General features: G+C 43.8%; 1 protein-coding gene across 1 annotated transcript in view; it reads right to left on the bottom strand.

Moving 5' to 3' along the window:
• Positions 1–26,660, bottom strand: part of LOC124046418 (dnaJ homolog subfamily C member 17-like) — a 49,936-nt gene that overhangs the window by 20,933 nt on the left and 2,343 nt on the right. Inside the window, exons 2-10 of the mRNA XM_046366766.1 lie at positions 19,228–19,297; positions 17,599–17,657; positions 17,394–17,481; positions 17,198–17,274; positions 15,805–15,931; positions 11,373–11,422; positions 6,028–6,105; positions 3,799–3,879; positions 3,087–3,224 (exon numbers count right to left, since the gene is read on the bottom strand). Coding sequence (XP_046222722.1) covers positions 3,087–3,224; positions 3,799–3,879; positions 6,028–6,105; positions 11,373–11,422; positions 15,805–15,931; positions 17,198–17,274; positions 17,394–17,481; positions 17,599–17,657; positions 19,228–19,297 — 768 coding nt within the window. The remainder of the gene's footprint in view (positions 1–3,086; positions 3,225–3,798; positions 3,880–6,027; positions 6,106–11,372; positions 11,423–15,804; positions 15,932–17,197; positions 17,275–17,393; positions 17,482–17,598; positions 17,658–19,227; positions 19,298–26,660) is intronic.

Genomic DNA, 26,660 nt, shown 5'->3' with positions numbered 1-26,660 from the left:
GGACTTTGATATCATTTGCTCAGGAGAAGAATGAGCAAACCTGGTGCCCAGATCTACATGGCCGCTTACCCAGACTCTCCGCCATGGCATAACACGCCTCTGGGACAGTGGGCGTACTGTCTTCTTCCTCCTCCATCATACCATAGTAATCAGACACAAACAGAACTCCCACACAGACACACGCCACACAGACTGTCTAAAGACCGTATGACAACCCCATCGTCTGCAATGGGTTTCTCCACACGAGGAGTCACAAAGGTATTCTCAACAAAACGCCCAAACTCACACAGCTGATGTGAGAAGAGTCTGTAATTGGAAGACACATTACGTTGGCGCTGTGCATCACTGACCAAACAGTTTAAACTGAGGTACCCCATCCCATCTGGAACCACTTTTCCCCCCAAATTCCAAACTTGCCATCATACAGAATACAACAAAAGCCTGCCATCATACAGAATACAACAAAAGCCTGCCATATTCCAAAAGACAGTGGATTTTATTTATTTTTATGCTGCACATTTTTTGAGGGGGAAATATTGTTTTTGCCAACTGATACATTCCTACTCCTGTTGAAATTGCATCTGGCAGTGCAACCTAATGCTACTGAAAATATGCAACATGCTTCACTGGGGTACGCAGCGTGGAGGACCGTTTCTGAAACTGCATAGTGTCAGGACACACAACAGAGCTACCGAGTCGCACATTTCTCCCCCATTTAAAAGATCAATTAGGTCCAAGGCAGCACAATACCACAGCTTCACATGATATCCATGATACACTTGGGCATCGTAAGACCTTGGGAAGAAGACAAAACTATCAAAGATCTCAAAAGTTCAACATCCAGTGATTAAAACAAGCAAGCGATTTAATCAAGTTCACATGCAATGTCCTACAGTACGTAATGTGCAACTTTAGTCCAGAGGAAAAGCACCGAGTCAGCAACGTAGAAACATGCCCCTCTCCCATGCCTCTCTGCTCTTTTTACCTGTCCCATGAAGAACAATGCAGGCAGGGGTTTACAGTGCTCCCAGATCTCATTGAGATAGTTCTCTCGCCACCTCCTTCTCTACTCCCTGTCCAAGCTAAAGCTCAGTTAAATGAATTCATGCTGATAACAGCTGGCAACAGATGTAAATTAACCAATCTGTTACACGAGTCCTTTTGATCTCTAAACGGCCTCTTCCAGGAAGTCAGAACACTAGAAGTTGTTATCTCCGTCCGGAAAGAGCCCAGCACTACAGCCAGCTGCAGCAAGACTACATTCAGCATACCAGGGCCCAGACAGATGCAGGGCCATTTTAGGTGAGCCTGCACTTTATTCAGCAGAAGGAAGCTAGCCATTCTGATATGATGGAAAAACCATCCCAGAAAAGATGAGGTTCATGTCGTGACAGGCTCCAAGTCGGAGATTCCTCGAAAATGAAATAGAGTTGTATCAAGCACGGAAGATGATGCTTTATCAGAATAAACACTAAAAATACAATACTAAACTATTGTTCTAAATTGGGGACACAATGACTTCAAAAACACATGACGATGCTACAAGTCCTTCTGATAGGGAATAGGATACAGATGGTTGAATGTGGACAGCAAACTCCAGAGATTCTTGGAGGGAAGGGCTGAACTATGAATCATATTGACACTTTGTGAATCCCTGTAGTCTGACAGCAGATGTGAGGAGTTCTGGAGGACAGCTCCAACACTTAATTTACCATAATTTAACTCTGTGTACTTTCCATTGTCATGTAAACCACCATTAACACACATCCCACAGTTGTCCCTGCCATTACATCCATGTAGCTACAGTATAGTTCCTTCTTTGTTTGGATCTACGTATACCACGTAGCTGTGTACATCACACTGCCATTCAGTAAAACTCAAAACGTCAGAGACCGAGAGAAGACATTGACAGTTTAAAAAAACAGCACTATACCACAGAATGATTTACTGTACATATATTTCATAAACCTACTCATTTCATAACCTCTCACTATGAGAATGTTTTATCCTGAGTGGCGCAGCGGTCTAAGTGCTAGAGGCGTCACTACGCTTCCCGGGTTTGATCCCGGGCTGTATCACAACCGGAAGTGATCGGGAGTCCCATAGGGCGGCGCACAATTGGCCCAGCATCATCCGTGCTAGGGTAGGGTTTGACCGGGGGGGCTTTACAAGTAGGCCGTCATTGTAACCAGTGTAAGCAGATTCTCTTATTAAACGGAGTGGAGCAGAGTGTGAAATCATGCGTGATGGTCCCTGGGCTCCCTACTCTGCTGGGGCTGGACTGCTAAGGTTAAAAAGCAGGTATCAGCACAGCTGCTCCTCTGTGATCGCAACTATCACAGTGAAGGAGAGGGAACAAGGAAGGGATAAAGAGGGAAAAGAAGAGGGCAAGTGAGGGGGGATTGATAGGAAGAGAGGGGAGAAAAAGAGAGACAGAGAAAGAGAGGATGAGAAATAAAGAGAGGAGGCAGAGGAAGAGCGAGAGATGTAGTGTTCTGGAACCCAGACAAACTCCTCAGGACCTCCATGGTTCTCCCCAGTCTCCAGTGACCAGGGCCAGATGGGACAACATTACTAATATTCACTGGATCCCATTATGTCATGTTGGCCTCTTTAGTGAGGAACGTTCTCACTGAGGGCTAATGGGGAAATTACACTACCATAATCATGTTTTCCTTCTCTGCCCTGAAAAGCTCTGCGAGAGATGAAGCTATCTGCGTCGGATATGCGTAAGGCGAAACCGGTTACCATAATAACATGCTACTCCGACAAATCCAAGTGCGCGGGTCAGGCTGTGAACCCTGAGCGCCGTGCTAACCCTGACGAGGGGCCTGAGTCGCTGAGCTGTGGTGGGTTGAGAGGTGAAACACAGTTTATCAGCAGCTCTGGGGAGGTATAGTCTACTGGTCCCAAACCATGCAGACCCAAACACAAATACAGCACAGCTTAAAGGAAATGTATGGAAAATGTGGGATTTTTGGTAACATACGACTTACGTTATCGTTGATGTGAGAGAAGGAGAATTAGGACTAAGCACATTGGAGAGGTTGCCCTGCTCGTGGTGAAGGTTGCCCCTGGTTACATACCTGTATAGGTGGGAAGTACTGTCCAGTTGTTTGCTGAACCTGCGACACCACTGGGGTGATGACTTCAGGTCGTCCCTCAAGCCACGAGATCTTCAGTGGGTTTGCTGTAAGGCCACTCTCGTTCTTATATGCCAGTTCCTGGAGAGCAACAACGGAGTAACGTTAGACCCAGTGCGACATGACCTGCCCCAGCACCACTTATGGAGCATCAACCTCTCTACTCCTTTCAGTTCCATCAAGTTTGTGTGGGGGTTTGTATTTGAAACACACATATGAACTTTGGATACCCCAACCAGCGCAGGGACCCTGAGATCTCCAGACAGAGAGACGGAGACCACAGGCCCCGAGTCTGGCTCCCCAGGGGACAGCAGATATGTTCTGTTGAGGGGAACCACACGGCACACCAGAGCCCACAACAAAACAGCACGCGACAACAAAGGGGCAGAGGACTCAGACGGTCTGAACAATGAGGCAGCTCAGCCGTCCTGTTCTCCTGGTTCCCATCAGAACACTCCTCTGTTCCGGCAACTCACAAAGAGACTCTTCAAAATGTCATCATGTGGGGCCTTGGGCTGGGAAGTTGGTGAGACGCATAATGCTCAGTGCAAACCAAATAGTAAAAGAATAAGCTGGTGGGTATTGATTGATTTCGGTGACTTTTCAATATAAGATGAAATTAAATGTGTGTATCATTTCTGAACCAAATACTTACAGCTGCTTTGACGGTTTCAAATTCTACCACAGCACTTCCTCGCTTCTTACTTGATATGAGAACATTTAAAACGTCGCCATACTGAAAGAAACAGAGAAACAGAGACAGAGAGAGTTGGTACACAATGTTTTCTGAAAGTGGATCACGTAAAATTTGAATAATACAATTTTTTTTAAATCAGCAATAAAAACAATAGATGACTGGACGGGACTGTAAAACCTTAAATTCTATCGTATCAGAACGCCACCTCCAATGGCAATATTAGATGTTTTAATTGCTGAGTTTAAGTTACAAATTAACTATCAAATCAAAAGTTATTTGTCACATGCGCTGAATACAACAGGTGTAGGTAGACCTTACCGTGAAATGCTTACTGACAAGCCCTTAACCAAGTGCAGTTAAGAAAATAGAGATAAGAAAATATTTACTAAATAAACTAAAGTAACAATAAAATAACAACAATGAGGCTATATACAGGGGGTAACGGTACCGGGTCAATGTGCGGGGGTACAGGTTAGTCGAGGTCATTTGTACATGTAGGTAGGGGTAAAGTGACTGACTATACATAGATAAAACAGCAAGAAGCAGCAGTGGAAAAACAAAGGGGGGACATACTGTGATTTGGCCCTTGAGGGAGAGTGGATGGGACACATTTTGTTCAAGAGAATGAAAAACATCACATTATCCTGGAATGTGGCTCTAAAATTACATGAACCCTACCCGAATGTATTGGTTTTATTATTCATTTACAGAAAAACATTCACCTCAATAACATTTTGAATACAATCAACTGGGACACTTCATCATCAACTGCTACTTTTACTTCTTCAGTTAGCCTGCTCTATATGTGGTGAGAGAACTCAATAAAAAAATCATGTTCTGGTATGAGCTGAAATTAGCTGTGGCCTTTGTCCAGCTGCCTGCCAGAACAAGTCAGAGACAGGAGAGTACAGGGTAGGAGGAGTCCAGCCTGGGTCAACCACTGACACTCACACACACCGAGGAGCTGGAGACAGGACTTGGACTGGGTCTCTGACTGCAGTAAAAGCTGATCCTTCTCAGCTGCACTAATTACAGAGAGGCTCTTGGCTGATGGAGGCTGGGATCCTCTGGGTAAAGGCATGCAGCAGAGAGAAGGCCCGATGGCTGATACAGTATGTCACCTGAAATACAGGGCTTCTCTCACTAAGCCCACTCCTAAAGAGCAGAGTCCCAGCAAGGAAGCCTCTAAGAATCCCATTCCCAGGAATCTCTGGGAAAAGGACAGGCCTGGAATGCTAATGGACACTGAGGACACTCCACAGCATGCCAAGTGACAAACAGTCTCTGTAGACCCCTATTTCATAACTCGAAATGTGTTTCCCTCCAGAGCAGACGTACGGTTGTGTGAGTCCAAAACACACACACAGACCCCATTCCCACACATGGGCGGCTACTCCTACTCAAGCATTACCTGCCACTCATAAGAGCAGCTCGCCATTTCAAATAGCATCAAGTTGTTTTTTAAATTTCACTCCCTTTATTTAAGAAAAAAAGCATAATTTGTTTTCCCACAATCCTTTGACCCAGCCTCCCACGCCTGACTGATTGCGTGCGGAGGAGAAATTGAAAGTTCAACCTTTTTTCGATCTTTTGACGTCAGTGACACTTTCCCTATCCTCATTCCTGCCCAACCTAAGCCCCACCAAAATGCTCCTTAGCTGGGTGCAGTTCGAGGTGGTACACGGTTGCATGAGAAAAGCACATTTCCTAGCGACTCCCCTGGCACTGCTAAACCTGCCCGGTAACAGGGGCACTAACAATGGCGTGCACCACTTTAAGAGGGCACTGCATTGCCCCCAGCACTTTCACTGCTACTAAACTTAAATGGGGCTTGTATAAAGTGGAAAATAAACCATCTATAACACTGATGTCATGCAGAGCTCAAACGTGAGCTGGGCACCAGGCAGGTCTCATTACAGGAGAGTTGGGGTGAGATACAGGTCTGTGATACAGCAGGGGACAAGCCTTCAGATAAATATTCTACAAGTATGATTATATAACCAGTGTCTCTTCTGCTACATTACACATTCAAATAGGAACATCTGACATGAGACATACGGTATGAGTCATAGCTCCTTCCAAACGATGCAGGTGTGAGAAACTGTTGCTCTTCGTAACTTAAAGCCGGTGGCCTTTGGAATCTCAGCCATGCGGTGGTATCTGGTGATTCACGTTCAGGGCACCCACCTTTGATAGAAGGCTAAAAATGAAGTCTTGAGAGTAGCCCCCGTTGGTGTCATCCTCTTTACTACACTTCCACTTTAACTGAAGAGAAAAATAAAAAGAGTTAGGAGAGAAAAACAGAGAGACAAATAACCCATCTTTGGTTATAGAAGTAACTTACTTAATCCTCTTGGGTCCTGGAGGAACATAGGGCCTGAACTAAAGTGTTTCAACCCTGCCAGTCTTGGGTTATTGATCACCGGATAGAATTCATGAATGTCATAAAACTTGTTGAACCCATGTGAACACATCAGCACTGAAGTTTAATTTCTTCACTATCAAAAACTGTCTAACCAGCGGATATTGGAGTAATGGGATAATGGAGTTCCAGCCTAGCTGAGAGAAGAGTGTGGCAAGAACACACTGGCACTGTCACGTTCTAATGGCATGCGTAGATTTAAGCAGGAAATAGCCTCTGCACCAGGCCAAGGAGCAGAGTGGTGCTCCAGGGGGATATTGTTCAGGTCTTGGAGCATACCCACCACCACCTGGGAGACCTGCAGTCAATTTCCATTCAGCTTTACGTGCATTCGAGAGGGCTGAAATTAACACAGGGCTGACTGGGCCCTGGACCGGAGACAGCACATTGACTCACCTGCTGCTAGCCACAACGCAACACACATCACCAGGCCTTTTAATGAGCACCTAATGCAAAACAGACGGATCCAGAGAAGTATATATGTGTGGCATGTATCTAACGTGAGGGTCACTCATTCACTCAGAAATATGTGAGATTTATTCTGAGAACCCCTTGTTAGCTCTGGACATAATTAGCAAATACAATGTAATGAAGCCATGATCTCTATAATGTTTGATTTTATTTGGATGTCTTAGTCCCCATTTGGACTAATCTTCCTAGAGTCTTTAAACATTAAAATACAATTTATAATGCAAACACATTTGCACATATAACACACTATTACAAACATACATAATATAGTAACATAATGACCCAATAAATACTCAATCTAAAAAAATATAGATTCTTCATCTACTATAGCCCCACAACAGTTCTATGTAGTATATTTAAATCATTTTAAAATAAATGTTTACATTTATATATTGAAAGGTTTCTAGTTTGCTCAGTTAATTTATTCAATTTCTTTATTCCTCCAAATTGAATCTTTTGCCTATTTCTCTTTTCTGTCTGGATAACGCATAGATGGTGGACAATCTATTCCTAGTATTTACGGAATGTCTGTCTCTTACCAACTGAATACCGCTGTGAATAGAACTTGACCGTTTTAAATTACGTATATTATGAAATAAAATAAACATGTTTTTTTTCAATTATCTTGTCGATTGATGACCAACCAAGAACATTGCACATGACTGCAACAGAAGAACCATATCTCCGCCTTAAAACAATCCTTGCTGCTTTGTTCTGTGCATTCTGCAGCCTCCTAACTTCACTTGATGATGCATTTCCCAAGACCACAGAACAGTAGTTCACCTGACTCAATTAATGCTTGTGTTATTTGCTGAAGAAGTTTTCCTGGTAAATATTTAGCTATGCATGCTGTTTAAATTCTTTTTTTTTTTACATAGATTAGTTATTTGAGACGACTATGATAAGCAGTTGTCTAGCTGCACTCCCAATAGTTTGGTTTCTGCCACTTCTTCAATTTGTACTCCTGTCCTATTCGGTGTCCTGTCTGAATTTAAGTGTGCTCTCTCTAATTCTCTCTTTCTTTCGCTCTCTCAGAGGACCTGAGCCCTAGGACCATGCCTCAGGACTACCTGACATGATGACTCCTTGCTGTCCCCAGTCCACCTGGCCGTGCTGCTGCTCCAGTTTCAACTGTTCTGCCTTATTATTATTGGACCATGCTGGTCATTTATGAACATTTGAACATCTTGGCCATGTTCTATTATAATCACCACCCGGCACAGCCAGAAGAGGACTGGCCACCCCACATAGCCTGGTTCATCTCTAGGTTTCTTCCTAGGTTTTGGCCTTTCTAAGGAGTTTTTCCTAGCCACCGTGCTTCTACACCTGCATTGCTTGCTGTTTGGGGTTTTAGGCTGGGTTTCTGTACAGCACTTTGAGATATCAGCTGATGTAAGAAGGGCTATATAAATACATTTGATTTGATTACTCCATACTTAAATGTATCCCATGCTGTTTTGGCCTTTTCTTAGTTGAACAGACCAACAAAACTTTTGTTTTCTTGGTGTTTAAAACAAGTTTGTTTTGGCAATCCCACTCCGATATTCTCCAAATCTCCTTGTAAAGCATGCTGTACCTGTTGAACTGATTGTCTTGCTGCATAAATTGTAGTATCATCTGCAAATATAGTAGCTTGAGTTTCAGCTAAGGCATAGGGAAGATCGTTGGTATATATTAAATAAAGAAGTGGCCCAAGGCAGCTGCCCTGCGGTATTCCACAGTGTAACGAGGGGAAGAAAATGAACCATTGATATAGGTGGACTGTTTCCTGTCAGTTAGATATGACTGTACCCAATTCAATGCTACCTCCTTAAAACCATAATGCGTTAATTTTGTCAAACTTATTTCATGATCCACTAAATCAAATGATGCACTAAAATCAAAAAAAATAGTACACCCACAAACTTGCCATTATCCATAGAATTGAGCCACTGGTCAGTCATGTCAACCAATGCAGTGGTAGTGGAATTGTTTTTGCGATAAGCATGCTGATTGGCTGTAATCAGATCATTCTTTTCCATGTATTCCCACATTTGTCTACTCACAATATCCTCCAATATCTTACTGAGTGTAGGGGGTATAATAATTGGTCGACTATTGGCAGGAGTAATGGGTTCTTTGCTGTCTTTCGGAATAGTACACTGTTTCGCATGCTTCCATACATTTGCAAACATCCCCTTTTCCAGTGACCAATGTATCTCAGTGGAACTGCAATCAGGGGAGCAGCACAGCGAAGCAAAAAATTGTCCATAAGACCATAACCTGTAGATTTACCATCAGGTAATGACTTCAATAGGTTTAACACCTCCTCCACTGACACTGTTTGTAGACTAAAAGAGCAGATCTTGTTGCTCATAATATGATCATCAATCCATTGGACAATAGCTTGTTTGGAAGAATGTATGTTTACATTGTTGCTCAGTAATTTAATTATTCTTTGTAAAAAAAAAATCTGCAAAATCAACTGATTTTGTCATTATTCTCCGTCAACCTCCACACTAGATGGGCATGATGAGATAGATGTACCAAGTAAGCCCTTAACTGTGTTCCATACCTTTTTAGAATCATTTTTACAATCAATAAACGCATTGTTGTAAAATAACTTTTTTCTCTCTTTTGATTCAATTTAACTGCATAATTACATAATGTTCTATAATTCTGTTCATCAATTTCTAATTTTGACTTGGCTGCTAAGACTTTTGCCATATTTCTTTGAGAAAAAGCCTCACCAGTTCATCAATCCATGGAGATGGACAAGCACCAACTGTACTCTTTCTTATAGGGGCATGATGGTCCATTACCTCAGTGAGCAAATCAATAAAACATTCCTGTAGCGTGATTTAAATCATCCTCTAGATAAATCAGCTCCCAGTGTACAGCAGCCAAATCATTTAGAAATAGCTCATGATTAAATGTTTTCAAATGCATTTTGACCACAATCCTAGGGGGTTTCTTTGGAACCTTGGTGTTCATGGTTATGGTCACAATATTATGGTCTGTCCAGCCCACTGGCATTGATCTGGCTTTTAAGCATTGCAATGGTATATTACAGAAAATCAGATCAATGCATGTGTCTGTTGGCTGGCATGTTGGCTGACAGCTAAAAGTTGACTCAGGTTTACGTACAGTAAATTATCTGAATTGTACATAATTTCAGTTGCAAATGCTTCTTCTTCCCAGTGCTTAGCTCTCTGAGTAAGATGTTATGTAACAGGCTAATTCCATTCATAACCCTGCAGGGTCAAGACTTTATCTCGCTAACTATCTGGAGCAGAATTATCAAAGGCAAGCGGCCAGAGTAGGTCCAGACCAACACTCTGTTCACTGTCAGAGGGAGCCTTTCTGGGAATTCACCATTCTACACACCATTCTTTTTCAAACAATTATTTTGAAAATGTGCTTTCTCCTTTCAAGGCAGTTCTCCCCTACCCAACGATAACCTTGTATCCCATTAATCTTCTAACAAGGCAGAGCCGATCTTGGATGATACCCAAATTTCAGACTGCTCCAGCACATTGCTGCTGTATATGTTGCTGGTAGTCTAAACAACTCTAAAGAGATTGGAGTTTCCTGGCAGTTCCCAACTGCTCTGGTACATTTGATACGCACGCTTGGAAGCCGCAAATACCTAAATATTTTAGAACAAAAACAAATACCCTCACACGAAAAATAACAGTCTTGTCAAAGAATCTGCCACAGTAGGGAGGACAACAATGGTTTATGATGAACTTCCAAATAGCACTGTTGAAATCAATGAGGAGTATTAGAAATGTAAGGGTCAATGTCCCCCAGTAGTTTTGGAATATATTCTATACCAAAATAACATCAACAAAATTATTCAATTTCTGTCAGATTGAAAGATGAAAAGACTGATAAGATACCAAAAATTGAGCCTGTTGTATTAGAATACTGAAGGAAAGAACAATGCTATAGGGCCAGGAACAATACGGCTTGAACGTTGTAATATGAAAATGATACAGATGTCATTAATTTACATCTATCAATACTGCAAAATCTGACTGACTGACTTCTTGCATGTGCCCAACTATCAGATACAACTACCCCTTAGAGCAATGTATGGAACAATATTCACACGTACAGTACGTGAATATGATATGTTTAATACCGTAGCAAGACTCAGCCCTCAACCCTGATGTTTGTTTTCCTAACACAAACGGATTCTTTAGGGGATACACCGCTCTTGATGGGTATCAGACATTTTAACAAGATGAAATATATAAAGACATTAGCTAACATCCCCCGTGTCCTTTAATAGATGTGGATTGAGTGGTTTCCAAAGGAAATATAATAACCCTCTATTTACGTAGTTACAGCTCTCCTGACGATGGACTACAGTACACTGGAGGAGAGGAACAGACAGGAACAGGGCACATACGCACTTGGGGAGGAGTGTATGTGCTCTCTACTATATCCCAAATGTCTTGGTTTCCATCATAAACCCCTTACTAATGAAATACTTTGGAGGTTCTGGCCATGGTTTAACTCCCGTCAAAGATTCCTCAGGAGGACACCAGTACGGAGACTCTTCTCCCTCTCTTCCCATGTTCCTTCTTCAAGAATCTCAACCCTAAAAACACTGACCCCTCTTCCAATCCCGACTAAAAGCAATATAACTTACTTTTAATTTGGGGGTCACGTTGCTCTTGGAATGCCTTCCAACAGCTGAGTCTGCAAGAGAGCGAGGGAAAGGGAGAGACAGAGAAAGACAAAAGAAACTATTATTTATTCAGGCAGACAAAAAAAATGTCAAAAAAAAAAAAATGAGAAGTGCGGTTGGTCGGGGAGGGCTCCGTCACAGTAGTCAAGAAATTGTTGTCCCGTCGTTGGGAGACGGACAGGACCGCTTGCCTCGCATCACTGCAGGTCATACATGATCAGCCTTTGGTTGTTCATCCCCCCCACCGTACTGTACTGGTCCCAAGCCGGCTGACCCGTTGGGCGCCTCTGGAGCCATAACAGGGCATTGTTCCAGGAAGGCCTCACCGCAGAGGCCCAATAGCATGCGAGCAGAGAGGGTCTCGGTGAAGACGTGCTGACCCTGCATGACTTAGTGAATAGCCGCAAAGGGGGGCCAGGCCAAGCCCTCATCTCCCACAACCTTGACTTCCATCACATCCCTTTATTAGACATTTAGACAACGGTTTATCATGGCTACAGCCCAGAACCCGCATATTTTCCCCCCAAATGCAAATATGATAATAAGAGTTAGAATACTAGTCGACCAGATGATGAAGCTGTATATGTTTCTGTTAGGTCTGTATTATGTAGTTAGGTCATTTCTTTGCCAAAGGACAAAAATAGGTCTTTCATACTAATATTCCAAACAGTTGTGTTCCTAAGCAACATACTGTAACAAATTCTAAGTCAAAGACAAGCCATTGTTGTTCTGTCCAGGCGGGGTGTGTACTGTATAATATATGTCCGACTGGCTGCTCACTGCCCTGTTGACTGGCCTGGTTCAGTAGACAGGATTGGCAGTGGGTCTGACAGACAGCACCAGAGGCAAAAAAAAGCATAGAATTAGAGAAGGTAGAATGAACTGTCAGAGGCGCGCTCGTATTGTTACATCACCAACATTTCAAGAATAAAGTTCTATAAGGGCACTGGAGTACCACATTGGCCTGAGCAGCTCAGACTGTTATGTGGCCTGCTGCCCGGCAGGAGACTGTTGATTAACCTGAAAAAACACAAGTGCTTGCCGGGGGGTGGACCGTGCTTGTAGCTTGGCACAAGCTTGTAACAGGGTGGTGGACCGTGAATATATATATATATATATGTGTGTGTGTTATGGACAGACGAATCTAAGTTTGAGGTGTTCGGATCGGATCACAAGGAAGAACATTCGTGAGACGCAGAAAAAAAACTAAAAATATGCTCGAGGAGTGCTTGACATCATCGGTCAAGCATGGTGGAGGTAATGTGATGGTCTGGGGGTTCTTTGGTGGTAAAGTGGGAGATTTGTACAGGGTAAAAAGGGACCTCGAAGAAGGAACGCTGTCACTCCATTTTGCAACGCCATACCATGTGGACGGCGCTTAATTGGAGCCAATTTCCTCATACAAGAGGACAATGACCCAAAGCACAGCTCCAAACTATGCAAGAACTATTCAGTTGGTATTCTGTCTATAATAGAGTGGCCAGCACAGACACCAGATCTCAACCCTATTGAGCTGTTGTGGAAACAGCTAGACCATATGGTATGTAAGAAGTGCCCATCAAGATAATCCAACTTGTGAGAGAGAGAGATATATATATATATATATATATATATAGTTGAAGTTGGAAGTTTACATACACCTTAGCAAATACATTTAAACTCAGTTTCACAATTCCTGACATTTAATCCTAGTAAAACTTCCCTGTCTTCAGTCAGTTAGGATCACCAGTTTATTTTAAGAATGTGAAATGTCAGAATAATAGTAGCGAGATTTATTTCAGCTTTTATTTCTTTCATCACATTCCCAGTGGGTCAGAATTTTACATGCAGTCAATTAGTATTTGGTAGCATTGCCTTTAAATTGTTTAACTTGGGTCAAACGTTTTGGGTAGCCCTCCACAAGCTTCCCACGATAAGTTCGGTGAATTTTGGCCCATTCCTCCTGACAGAGCTGGTGTAACTGAGTTAAGTTTGTAGGCCTTCTTGCTCACACACTTTTTCAGTTCTGCCCACAAATTGTCTATAGGATTGAGGTCAGGGCTTTGTGATGGCCACTCCAATACCTTGACTTTGTTGTCCTTAAGCCATTTTGCCACAACTTTGGAAGTATGCTTGGGGTCATTGTCCATTTGGATGACCCATTTGCGACCAAGCTTTAACTTCCTGACTGATGTCTTGAGATGTTGCCATCTTTGTCCCCATGTGCAGTCTCAAACCGTAGTCTGGCTTTTTTATGGTGGTTTTAGAGCAGTGGCTTCTTCCTTGCTGAGCAGCCTTTCAGGTTATGTCGATATAGGACTTGTTTTACTGTGGATATACAGTGCCTTGCGAAAGTATTCGGCCCCCTTGAACTTTGCGACCTTTTGCCACATTTCAGGCTTCAAACATAAAGATATAAAACTGTATTTTTTTGTGAAGAATCAACAACAAGTGGGACACAATCATGACGTGGAACGACATTTATTGGATATTTCAAACTTTTTTAACAAATCAAAAACTGAAAAATTAGGCGTGCAAAATTATTCAGCCCCTTTACTTTCAGTGCAGCAAACTCTCTCCAGAAGTTCAGTGAGGATCTCTGAATGATCCAATGTTGACCTAAATGACTAATGATGATAAATACAATCCACCTGTGTGTAATCAAGTCTCCGTATAAATGCACCTGCACTGTGATAGTCTCAGAGGTCCGTTAAAAGCGCAGAGAGCATCATGAAGAACAAGGAACACACCAGGCAGGTCTGAGATAGTTTAAAGCCGGATTTGGATACAAAAAGATTTCCCAAGCTGTAAACATCTCAAGGAGCACTGTGCAAGCGATAATATTGAAATGGAAGGAGTATCAGACCACTGCAAATCTACCAAGACCTGGCCGTCCCTCTAAACTTTCAGCTCATACAAGGAGAAGACTGATCAGAGATGCAGCCAAGAGGCCCATGATCACTCTGGATGAACTGCAGAGATCTACAGCTGACGTGGGAGACTCTGTCCATAGGACAACAATCAGTCGTATATTGCACAAATCTGGCCTTTATGGAAAAGTGGCAAGAAGAAAGCCATTTCTTAAAGATATCCATAAAAAGTGTTGTTTAAAGTTTGCCACAAGCCACCTGGGAGACACACCAAACATGTGGAAGAAGGTGCTCTGGTCAGATGAAACCGAAATTTTACTTTTTGGCAACAATGCAAAATGTTATGTTTGGCGTAAAAGCAACACAGCTCATCACCCTGAACACACCATCCCCACTGTCAAACATGGTGGTGGCAGCATCATGGTTTGGGCCTGCTTTTCTTCAGCAGGGACAGGCAAGATGGTTAAAATTGATGGGAAGATGGATGGAGCCAAATACAGGACCATTCTGGAAGAAAACCTGATGGAGTCTGCAAAAGACCTGAGACTGGGACGGAGATTTGTCTTCCAACAAGACAATGATCCAAAACATAAAGCAAAATCTACAATGGAATGGTTCAAAAATAAACATATCCAGGTGTTAGAATGGCCAAGTCAAAGTCCAGACCTGAATCCAATCGAGAATCTGTGGAAAGAACTGAAAACTGCTGTTCACAAATGCTCTCCATCCAACCTCACTGAGCTCGAGCTGTTTTGCAAGGAGGAATGGGAAAAAAATTCAGTCTCTCGATGTGCAAAACTGATAGAGACATACCCCAAGCGACTTACAGCTGTAATCGCAGCAAAAGGTGGCGCTACAAAGTATTAACTTAAGGGGGCTGAATAATTTTTCAGTTTTTGATTTGTTAAAAAAGTTTGTAATATCCAATAAATGATGTTCCACTTCATGATTGTGTCCAACTTGTTGTTGATTCTTCAAAAAAAAATACAGTTTTATATCTTTATGTTTGAAGCCTGAAATGTGGCAACAGGTCGCAAAGTTCAAGGGGGGCGAATACTTTCGCAAGGCACTGTATATACTTTTGTACCGGCTTCCTCCAGCATCTTCACAAGGTCCTCTGCTGTTGTTCTGGGATTGATTCGCACTTCTCGCACCAAAGTACGTTCATCTCTAGGAGACAGAATGAGTCTCTTTCCTGAGCGGTATGGCGGCTGCGTGGTCCAATGGAGTTTATACTTGTATACTATTGTTTGTACAGATGAACGTGGTACCTTCGGCGTTTGGAAATTGCTCCCAAGGATGAACCAGATTTGTGGAGGTCTAAAAAAACAATTCTGAGGTATTGGCTGATTTCTTTTGACTTGATGTCAAGCAAAGAGGCACTGAGTTTGAAGGTAGGCCTTGAAATACATCCACACGTACACCTCCATTTGACTCAAATTATGTCAATTAGCCTATCAGAAGCTTCTAAAGCCATGACATCCTTTTCAGGAATTTTCCAAGCTGTTTAACTTAGTGTAATAATCTGTCTGTGAGTGCAGTACCTGTAGATGTGTAGTCTGATGTGCTTGTGTGGTGGAGCTGTGTCTCTCTCTCCCTCTGGATCTGTTCCTTGATCAGCCTCTGTTCCTCCTGCAGCTGCCTGGAGCCCTCCTCCCTCAGACGGGCAATCTGACAGAACAATAACCCCAGGGTTAACAAGGAACATCATTCTCCCAAGGATGGTTTCTGGGCCGATATTCACAAAACGTCTTAAGAGTACCAGTGATAAACTAGGATAAGTTATTATTTTTTACATTATTATTATTTATTTTTTAGAAAGACCAGCTACGGTGCAGTACCAACAGCTCAATAGAACACTACCACCTACTGGTGATCACTCCCAGTCAGTCAGTCACAACACACACAGCCCATAACTACATGCATTTAACAGGCTGAGTGCAAGTCATCATGACTCACATGAAAAGCATCCCAAACCTTTTATTTACCATTGACTTTATGAGCAAAGTGTATCAAGTCATGCAATGTTGCCTAATGGAAATAATAATGATATGGCAAGGAATGAAAACGCTTCTATGGCCTCCTGAGTGGTGCAGCGGTCTAAGGCCTTGCATAGCAGTGCTAGAGGCGTCACTACAGACCCGGGTTTGATCCCGGGCGGTATCACAACCGGCCGTGATTGGGTGTCCCATAGGGCAGCGCACAATTGGCCCAGCATCGTCCGGGCTAGAGGAGGGTTTGGCCAGTGGGGCTTTACTTGGCTCATCGCACTCTAGCGACTCCTTGTGGCGGGCCGGGACCCTGCAGGCTGACCTCGGTCATCAGGTGAACAATGTTTCCCTCCAACATATTGGTATAGCTGGCTTCCGGGTTAAGCAAGGGGGTGTTAAGAAGCTCGGTTTGGCGGGTCATGTTTCAGAGGAGGCGTGACTCGACCTTCGCCTCCCGAGGCTGAGTTGCAGCGGTGAGACAAGATCGAAATTGGGGAGAGGGGAAAAAATTATAATAAATAATAGTAAACAGGTTTCGTGAGATATGGCTGCAGCTTTGTTGTTTGCCCATGTCTTTAGTGAATTTCAAGGTCAATCAAGGAAAACACGTGAAAGTGTGCATTATAATAACAGTGGTAGGCTCAACTGTTTGAGAGGGTGTGGGGGCCGAGAATAAAGATGGCTGTGTGTGTTACCTTCACTAAGCCAGTGATTGGAACAGCTGTACTCTGGGGCTGACTGTGTGCGATGCAGCATTCACGAGGTTGAGCAGGTGAGCTGAGCATGTGTTGTATATTCTGATTCATCTACCCTCCAGGATGCCGATTGTTTTAGCCACCTGACTGTGTGTAGATGAGGGATTGGCATTCAAGTGAAACGTGCCTGTATGATCTGTTCTACGGTCAGAGTAGGAAACTAGGATGCTGTGGAGTTGTATCTCTCTTACCTCCTCCTCTAGAGTTCTGGTGTTTTGGAACTGTTCTGCACTATGGGCCTCAGCCTGGCGTTCTCTGGCCTCCAAGTCTGTGAAAATCACACACACACACACACACACACACACACACACACACATCATCCTAAATAGCCAGTTTTGTGAAACTGAGAGAAGTGCTTGTTGAGATGGCACAGGTTTGAGGGCTCACCTAGCTTGATCTTCCTCCTCTTAGCATCTAGCTTGTTATTCCTCTCCTCCGCATGTTTCTTGGCAGCACAGATCTTATCGTAAGCAGCCTGACACAGAAGAGAGTAGGACAGTCTGATGTGATGAACAGTTGGAGAGAAGAGAGAAAAAGGGCCTGGAGGGGGGTATGGATGATGGGTGAGTATCAGACAGACAGAGAGTCTTACCCTGGCAGCAGCATCAGTCAGCACCTCTAGGGCCTGGGACAGCTGGTGGAAGAGATCAGCTGGGGAGGAAACACCAAGGACACTCATGTTCTAGAGATAATAAATACTGTACAGTACATCGAAACATACACTCTTTCATAGTCCTGCTCAGTGGGGACTTAAGATGTGGTTAAGGGGACCATAGTGCATGTGTAGAATGTTAGCTTTAAAAAACAGCAACCAAATGGGACAAAGGTTAACAACGCAAGGTAATGATACCTTAGTGAGCTGCTAACACGCGAGGGGAGGTTAGAGAGGAGGAGGAGGAGGAGAGAGAGAGCGTTGCGTGTGGAGGAGAGGACCGAAAATGAGGCAAGGTTCAAAAAACGAGCAGGCGTGTGCTCTGTGATGTCTCCTTGCCAACGCAGGACCCGGGGCTGACATAAACGGAGACATTTCCTGCGTTAAAATGTGCCTGGAGTCTCACGAAACCTGGTTCCCCAATGATCCACTCGCACTTTTCCCACATAAATCCACCCAGACCTCTCAATCCATCTCCCATTTGCGAGCCCTACGGGGCCACAGGGGCAATCACAAGTACCACACAAATCCCTGGCGCTCGCCTCTATCCACCCCCCCAGCACCGCAAACCCCCAGCTCATAACAGCCCCACTACTGCACGCTTAAATCACTCACTTATGGGAGTTTTTTTCTTCTATCTAACGGACCTCTACTGTTACTCCCTGTGAGAAAAGCAGCACACAAACAGAAGGCTAGAGACTGTGGTGGAAGTGGACGGGTCAAGTTACCTACGCACATGGAGCAGGGCTGGCTGAATGAAAGCCTGCTGGAGTGCCACATTGGCCGGAGCAGCTCAGACTATTACAGCACAGGGGGTGCAATATTGGGGGGTGGAACTTGACCCCCCCATCCCTTGGGGCTACAGTCTCAGGGCTCTTAACCTCTCGTGCGAGTGTGTAAATCAGTGCATGTGATGTGAAAGAGAACATTCTTCAACCTCTCCTTTTCATTTCTGGTCAATTTCATTGTTTTATTCCACTCAGCCCCCCCATTACCCCCTTGTTTCCCATTTTTGACTTAATCAGGGATAGTAAGAGGAATCCAGCAACCGCACAAACCTCACTTTTAAACATGCCTTACGACGGGCCTTTGCCACAGTGATTTTTTTTTCCCCTGACACAGAATTATACTGAAACTTCCGAAACTGGTTGTTGACGTTTGTTGGCGACAAGCCGCATAGTGCCAAAGGAGCTGACTGGAGAAATGCTAGTCATGCTGTCTGGCTGGGACCGGCCCGCATGGCTGGAGGGCTTGTGGGAAGCCTTTGCTCTGGTTAGCCATGGAGGTCCATCTGGCAGCAAGGTCAGACTCTAGAGGGTTTCGTGGAGGAGATTTCAGCATGTAATGTTGTGGGTTAGGAGAGGAGATGCAAGCTTGTTGCCTGTTGACAGGGCCACACTGCACATGAATACCCATGTTAACCTCCCAGTCATACAAGACACCAAACACACGCACACTATATTCTCTCAGCGTGTGTCAGGTCACAATGATGGACGTAGCTAGTGTCGATGGAGTTCAGGTATACGAGGTGAGGAGAAATGGACATCGTGCCATGTCATTTTCATTCACCTGCTTTTGGGTTGTCTGGGTTCTTGTCTGGATGGCATGTCAAGGCCTTCTGTCGGTAGGCTTTCTTGATCTACAGAAAAAAAGGGGATAATGAAATCAGAGTCAGAGTGTTTACTCTTTTAGTATGCATGGACTTAGGTCAGCACATTGTTATTCACATTATGTCCCAGTTCACTATGTTCAAACCAATAACCTAGAAGGGCCAGATCCTCCATCACTGTGTTGTGTTGTTGTTATTAACTGCCCCCAGAGTGGATTCATATTTTTGGAGATGCATGCAGTTAGTTCTTCATTTTGTGCACCTTGGTTGGACTTTGTGGTAGAGACTGTACTATGTTGTTGTTTCGAAAGAATGCCTTCAGGGTTGTTTTTCCAGAATATTCCAAACCGCTGTATGCATCTTGCCAATCTAGAATCTCTGAAATATATTTCCAACACGATTATTGTTTTTCATGCCATCACTGGCCCGAAAAGGGAAATGTGTATAAAAAATGATGGTCTCCTGGAAACATAACGAAAATATGAGTAGAAGTTTGATATGACGGTACAGGGGGTGGAAATGGGTTTAGTAGTTGATAGGGAGTTTAGGCTCTGTTTCACTGGGGCCACATCTTTACTGCTGTCACCTTAATGCTGACAAACCTTTTTCAAGAAAGATAAATATGGATTGACAGCAGAGGAAAGAAATGACAATAACACACAAACAGTGTAACATTGTCAGTCACTAAATTGGGATGGCAGCCATTAATTTATTGTGTCTCAAGCCAAAACATTTTAAAATATGAGTGACAAACTTAGGGGGGAAAAATACTTTGGAGCATTGTAATCTTTAAAAATCAGGTTTTAGTCCGTTACTTTTTTTTTATACTCAGTTGTTCTCTGGAATGTTAACCGCATTTCTTGGGTCCTTCTGGGCGAGTTAATGACAACGTGTTTTTCATTAGGCGATGTCTACTCCTCCAGAGAGGAAGCAGGACCCATTGAGAGAGAAAGCAGCTTTTCAAACCGCTCCTCCAAGCCCAATGAAGACCTCACGTCCTAATCAGCCCTGCCAGCATTCTGCATGCTCTCACCTCCCCCTTTCTAGTCATGCGGGAAAAATCAATAGTTACATATAGCAAATTATATTGATACTTTGACTGCAAATATTTTTTTTGTTGCTAGGTAGCATTAGTTAGTGCTAGTCAGCAGTATCTGTGCCAAAACTCTGGTATTTTTCATCTTATAGCTTGTTCTACATCTTCTTCACGTGAGCCAACATGTTTTCCCCAGGACCACCCATACGTAGAATGTATGCACACATGACTGTAAGTCGCTTTGGATAAAAGCGTCTGCTAAATGGCATATATTATTTTCAGCACTTATTTCCTTGACTGATCAAAACTAATTTTCTCATGCTCTCTCGTCTCTCTGCAGCAGACATATGGTGAGCATTATGTTTGGAACATCAAATCGCAATATAATTGCAGTATCGAATCGCAATAAATCATGAGAATCTCAATATATATTGTATCAGCAGCTAAGTATCAGGCGGCAGGTAGCCTAGTGGTTAGAGCGTTGGGCCAGATCGAATCCCCGAGCTGACAAGGTAGAAATCTGTCATTCTGCCCCTGAACAAGGCAGGTAACCCACTGTTCCGAGGCCGTCATTGTAAATAAGAATTTGTTCATAGCCGACTTGCCTAGTTAAATAAAAGTTAAATTAAAAAAACATACGGTCGTATCGTGAGGTCCCTGGCAATTCCCAGCCCCCCTTTCATCACAACCTCATCTCTTCCGTGCTGCCAATCAATCAGAACCGGTCCATTACAACTGGATAGATCAAGGGCCCCTTTCTGCTCTGTTTTGCATTGGACACCATCAACTCCGGGCAACGGTTGCATTTTTTTTGCACTATTGGATCTGAGGAATGTGCCAAAACAGACAGCGCAGACCGACTGACTGACTGGCTGTTAGTGAACTGAAGAGGATGTGGTAATGCATCAGCAGTCAGAGAAGACATTTTAACTATCTGGGGATGAGCCTATTCTGGTGTAAAGTAGTCTGGTCTGGACCTGGTGTGCTGTACAGAGAGGGATAGACAGGGTGGGATCGCTCTGTGAGGCTACACATTATTACAGCCCTTCACTCAGAGAGCTTCCTGCATAGAGTAACATTCAGGTCAGTAGAACTATTTCAAGCGGCAACGCTTCCCCCTCAGCTTCCTACCACCTCTCCTCTCTACTATCCAGTCACTTTCTGCTCTGCTGCATTTCTTGTCTCACCTCTCCTGGACCACCTAATCCTACTCAGTCTCTTCTCATAGTCCCCCCCGATCAGGTGGACCACTTCTTGACCAGCGACCCCTCTCATGTCATGAGAAGCTCCTGAGTTACGCAGCACTGCCACTGCCCAAGAGAAACACATCAGCCGGTTGAGAGGTCAGGTCGTGACCTCAACTCACATAGTGGCTTTGGCCATCATCAGACCAATCTGATAAGTTTACATGTCTCTGTCATTTTGTAAGGTCAAAGTAGGTTTCTCCAGCTGCCCGGACACCTACCGAGCTCTTGAACAAGAGCAACCTGTCATCAAGCACGCTGTGCTGAAAAACATCCACGCTAGTAATTGTAACACCATCAGTAAATCAAATCCCTCAGAGTGGTTACCTCACCTCCCTTTAACAAGCTCCACAGAGGCCCTTATTCTCATCGCCTTGAGAAGAACTGGGCTCAGGGGCTGGAGGATGGGGTGGGGGAGAGATCCCCTCTGTGTTAATAACAGCCTATTTGGTAAATGCGTGCAAGCACTCCAACAGCAGAAGGACACCCCCTTGGGGATTACTGACTGTGGGTTTCATAGTGCTGTGCTCGACACTGGGGCTCCATAAGACAAGCCAGTCTAGTGCCACCCCCCCCCCCCCCCCACTCTGCCCCATCTCCCTCATCTACTGCTGGCAAGTGAATACTGCTCCCGTAGCCCTGAATTTAGTTAAATACATCATTGGTCCCATCACTGATGTAACACGCAAGCCCCAATTGAGGTAGACCCAGTGTCATCTGTACATGCCAATGTGGCAACTTTAGAGTGAGCTAATTCAGTGATAAGGGGAAGTAGAAATCTCAGGTCGGGACAGGTCCTCTTGAGTGAGGAGAATCAATAACAGTGGCAACTACAGGTCTACTACTCATTACTGTTTTTCCAGTGCTGGATATCTTAAATAAATTATGACAATGAGACTTCTTAAAGGAGCAATTAACCATAAGACTAACAGGGCACGGTGAGGACAGCCCAGTACATCACTGGGGCCAAGCTCCCTGCCATCCAGGACCTCTATATAAGATGGTATCAGAGCAAGGCCTGAGAAGATTGCCAAAGACTCCAACCACCTAAGCCATAGACCGTTCACTGCTACCATCCAGCTCAGAGACGGCTTCTACCCCCAAGCCATGGCTGCTAAATAGCCATAAGACTGCTAACTTGTTAAGGGTAATTGCACCATGACGGATTTTTCACTTAAAATGTAGGCCAAACTAAAAACATTGATTTCATTTTACAAAAACACATTTAGTGGAAGAACTGCACAGATGCAAATTTTGATAACAGAATTTCAGTAAAATCTCCCTCCGTTTTTTGCTATTATTTTAATGAACTCTGCCCCCAAACAAAAACAAGAAGTTAAAGATGCACTAAAATGTTAATAGTTCTCCTAATTTCAAGTATAGTGTAGAAAATCATTGTACCATCTAAACTAAACTTGCAACCTTACAGTTAACTAGTCCAATGCTCTAACCACCTGATTACATTGATTGAATCCCCGAGCTGACAACGTAAAAATCTGTCATTCTGCCCCTGAACGAGGCAGTTAACCCACCATTCCTAGGCCGTCATTGAAAATAAGAATGTGTTCTTAACTGACTTGCCTAGTTAAATAAAGATTAAATAAAGGTGTAAAAAAAAATGTTTTTTTAAATACATAAAAAAAAAAAAATGGTGTCCAAAAATACAGAGTTAACTAGTCCAATGCTCTAACAACCTGATTACATTGCACTCCACGAGGAGCCTGTCTGTTACGCAAATGCAATAAGCCAAGGTAAGTTGCTAGCTAGCATTAAACTTCTTAGAAAAAAACAATCAAATCAATCATAATCACAAGTTAACTACACATGGTTGATGATATTACTAGTTTATCTAGCGTGTCCTGCGTTGCATATAATCGATGCGGTGCGTATTCGCGAAAAAGAACTGTCATTGCTCCAATGTGTACCTAACCATAAACATCAATGCCTTTCTTAAAATCAATACACAGAAGTAGATATTTTTAAACCTGCATATTTAGCTAAAAGAAATCCAGGTTAGCAGGCAATATTAACCAGGTGAAATTGTGTCACTTCTCTTGCGTTCATTGCACGCAGGTTCAGGGCATATGCAACAGTTTGGGCTACCTGGCTCGTTGCGAACTAATGTGCCAGAATTTTACATAATTATGACATAACATTGAAGGTTGTGCAATGTAATAGCAATATTTAGACTTATAGATGCCACCCACTTCCATCATCATGAGTGCTTTGAGAGACTAGTCAAGGACCATATCACCTCCACCCTACCTGACACCCTAGACCCACTCCAATTTGCTTACCGCCCAAATAGGTCCACAGACGATGCAATCTCAACCACACTGCACACTGCCCTAACCCATCTGGACAAGAGGAATACCTATGTGAGAATGCTGTTCATCGACTACAGCTCGGCATTCAACACCATAGTACCCTCCAAGCTCGTCATCAAGCTCGAGACCCTGGGTCTCGACCCCGCCCTGTGCAACTGGGTACTGGACTTCCTGACGGGCCGCCCCCAGGTGGTGAGGGTAGGCAACAACATCTCCACCCCGCTGATCCTCAACACTGGGGCCCCACAAGGGTGCGTTCTGAGCCCTCTCCTGTACTCCCTGTTCACCCACGACTGCGTGGCCACGCACGACTCCAACTCAATCATCAAGTTTGCGGACGACACAACAGTGGTAGGCTTGATTACCAACAACGACAAGACGGCCTACAGGGAGGAGGTAAGGGCCCTCGGAGTGTGGTGTCAGGAAAATAACCTCACACTCAACGTCAACAAAACTAAGGAGATGATTGTGGACTTCAGGAAACAGCAGAGGGAACACCCCCCTATCCACATCGATGGAACAGTAGTGGAGAGGGTAGTAAGTTAAGTTCCTCGGCATACACATCACAGACAAACTGAATTGGTCCACTCACACAGACAGCATCGTGAAGAAGGCGCAGCAGCGCCTCTTCAACCTCAGGAGGCTGAAGAAATTTGGCTTGTCACCAAAAGCACTCACAAACTTCTACAGATGCACAATCGAGAGCATCCTGGCGGGCTGTATCACCGCCTGGTACGGCAACTGCTCCGCCCACAACCGTAAGGCTCTCCAGAGGGTAATGAGGTCTGCACAACGCATCACCGGGGGCAAATTACCTGCCCTCCAGGACACCTACACCACCCGATGTTACAGGAAGGCCATAAAGATCATCAAGGACAACAACCACCCGAGCCACTGCCTGTTCACCCCGCTATCATCCAGAAGGCGAGGTCAGTACAGGTGCATCAAAGCTGGGACCGAGAGACTGAAAAACAGCTTCTATCTCAAGGCCATCAGACTGTTAAACAGCCACCACTAACATTGAGTGGCTGCTGCCAACACACTGACTCAACTCCAGCCACTTTAATAATGGGAATTGATGGGAAATTATGTAAAATATATCACTAGCCACTTTAAACAATGCTACCTAATATAATGTTTACATACCCTACATTATTCATCTCATATGTATACGTATATACTGTACTCTATATCATCTACTGCATCCTTACGTAATACATGTATCACTAGCCACTTTAACTATGCCACTTTGTTTACATACTCATCTCATATGTATATACTGTACTCGATACCATCTACTGTATCTTGCCTATGCTGCTCTGTACCATCACTCATTCATATATCTTTATGTACATATTCTTTATCCCCTTACACTGTGTATGCGACAGTAGTTTTGGAATTGTTAGTTAGATTACTTGTTGGTTATTACTGCATTGTCGGAACTAGAAGCACAAGCATTTCGCTACACTCGCATTAACATCTGCTAACCTTGTGTATGTGACAAATAAAATTGGATTTGATTTGATAGAAAACAATTAGCAGAAAAAGTATTATAAGACCCCTTTTCCCATCTGTTTGACCAGAAATCAAATCCTTTGTCTATTCCTTATTTTTAGGATGGCTAATGGTTCTCTTATCTTTCATTTGACACCCAATTTAACAGGCTCCTATGAACTTCATGTTGGTGCTCATGGGTCATTTTACGTGGAAATGTTTTAATTAAATGGTTATCCGGACAATCTGCACTGACCCTATCTTGCACTGACTCCATGCACACTCACAACACTATACATGACTATATAAACACTCACTACACTGACACTCTCACACAGAACCCAAACACATTCACAAACACTGCATACGCACGCACACACACACACACACAGACACACACTTTTAAACTCATATACTCCTGCCTAGTTACTTTACCCTGCCTTCATGCACATATCTACCTCAAATACCTTGTACCTCTGTACATTGATCTGGTACTGGTATTCCCTGTATATAACGCCATTTTTGTGTGACTATTTTTCGACTGCATCGTTAGGAAGGGCTCGTAAGCAAGCACTTCACAGTAACATCTACACCTGTCGTATTCGGGCATGTGACATAAATTTGAATTTGATTTGATAATCAAGCCCATCCCTCCCTCCTTAGCAGTGGGCTACTTACTTACAATACCAGCAGGCAAACAGTAGCCTAATGGTTGGTGCCTGGTGAAATCAAGCTCTCTCTGCCACCCGCTGCCTGCCACAGTCTTTACTGCATGCCCACATCTTGTACTCATTACCCGTCTGTAGTACCTATTACAGCTGACAACTGGCCCCAACACAGCCACAGCAGGACCCACATGGGTGGCTGATTAACTACCTGCTCTGTAACTGGGCCGTCCTCCTAAATTACACTGATCTGGCATTATTAGAAAATTATCCGCTGGAGAAAACACATGCAAGGAAGAAAGAGAGAGAGAAAAGGAGAGACGGAGTGAAAGAAGAAGGGAGTGGTGCAGGGGGAGAAAGAAAATGAAATTATAAAATATGTACAGAGGTCGGAGGTATAAAGCAGAACGTGTGTGTGTGTGTGTGTGTCTACTAAGATGTAATTGCGGTTCAGCTTCCAAAAATGTGCCCTGAGCTGAGCATAACTCGCCTGACAGGAACATTTGTTTGGGACAGTGATACAATTATCATGATTGGGGCCTGCCAAGGGCCAGCTGAGTTACTCACCTACCCGAGGAAAGTGTATTCTGAATGGATGCAGGCAGGCAGCAGAGTGCAACGGTAGGA

Source organism: Oncorhynchus gorbuscha, linkage group LG10 (genome assembly GCF_021184085.1).
Source record: "Oncorhynchus gorbuscha isolate QuinsamMale2020 ecotype Even-year linkage group LG10, OgorEven_v1.0, whole genome shotgun sequence".
Classification (NCBI taxonomy): Eukaryota; Metazoa; Chordata; class Actinopteri; order Salmoniformes; family Salmonidae; genus Oncorhynchus; species Oncorhynchus gorbuscha.
Note: the sequence above shows the minus strand (reverse complement) of the source record. Positions and strands in the feature narration are given on the sequence as shown.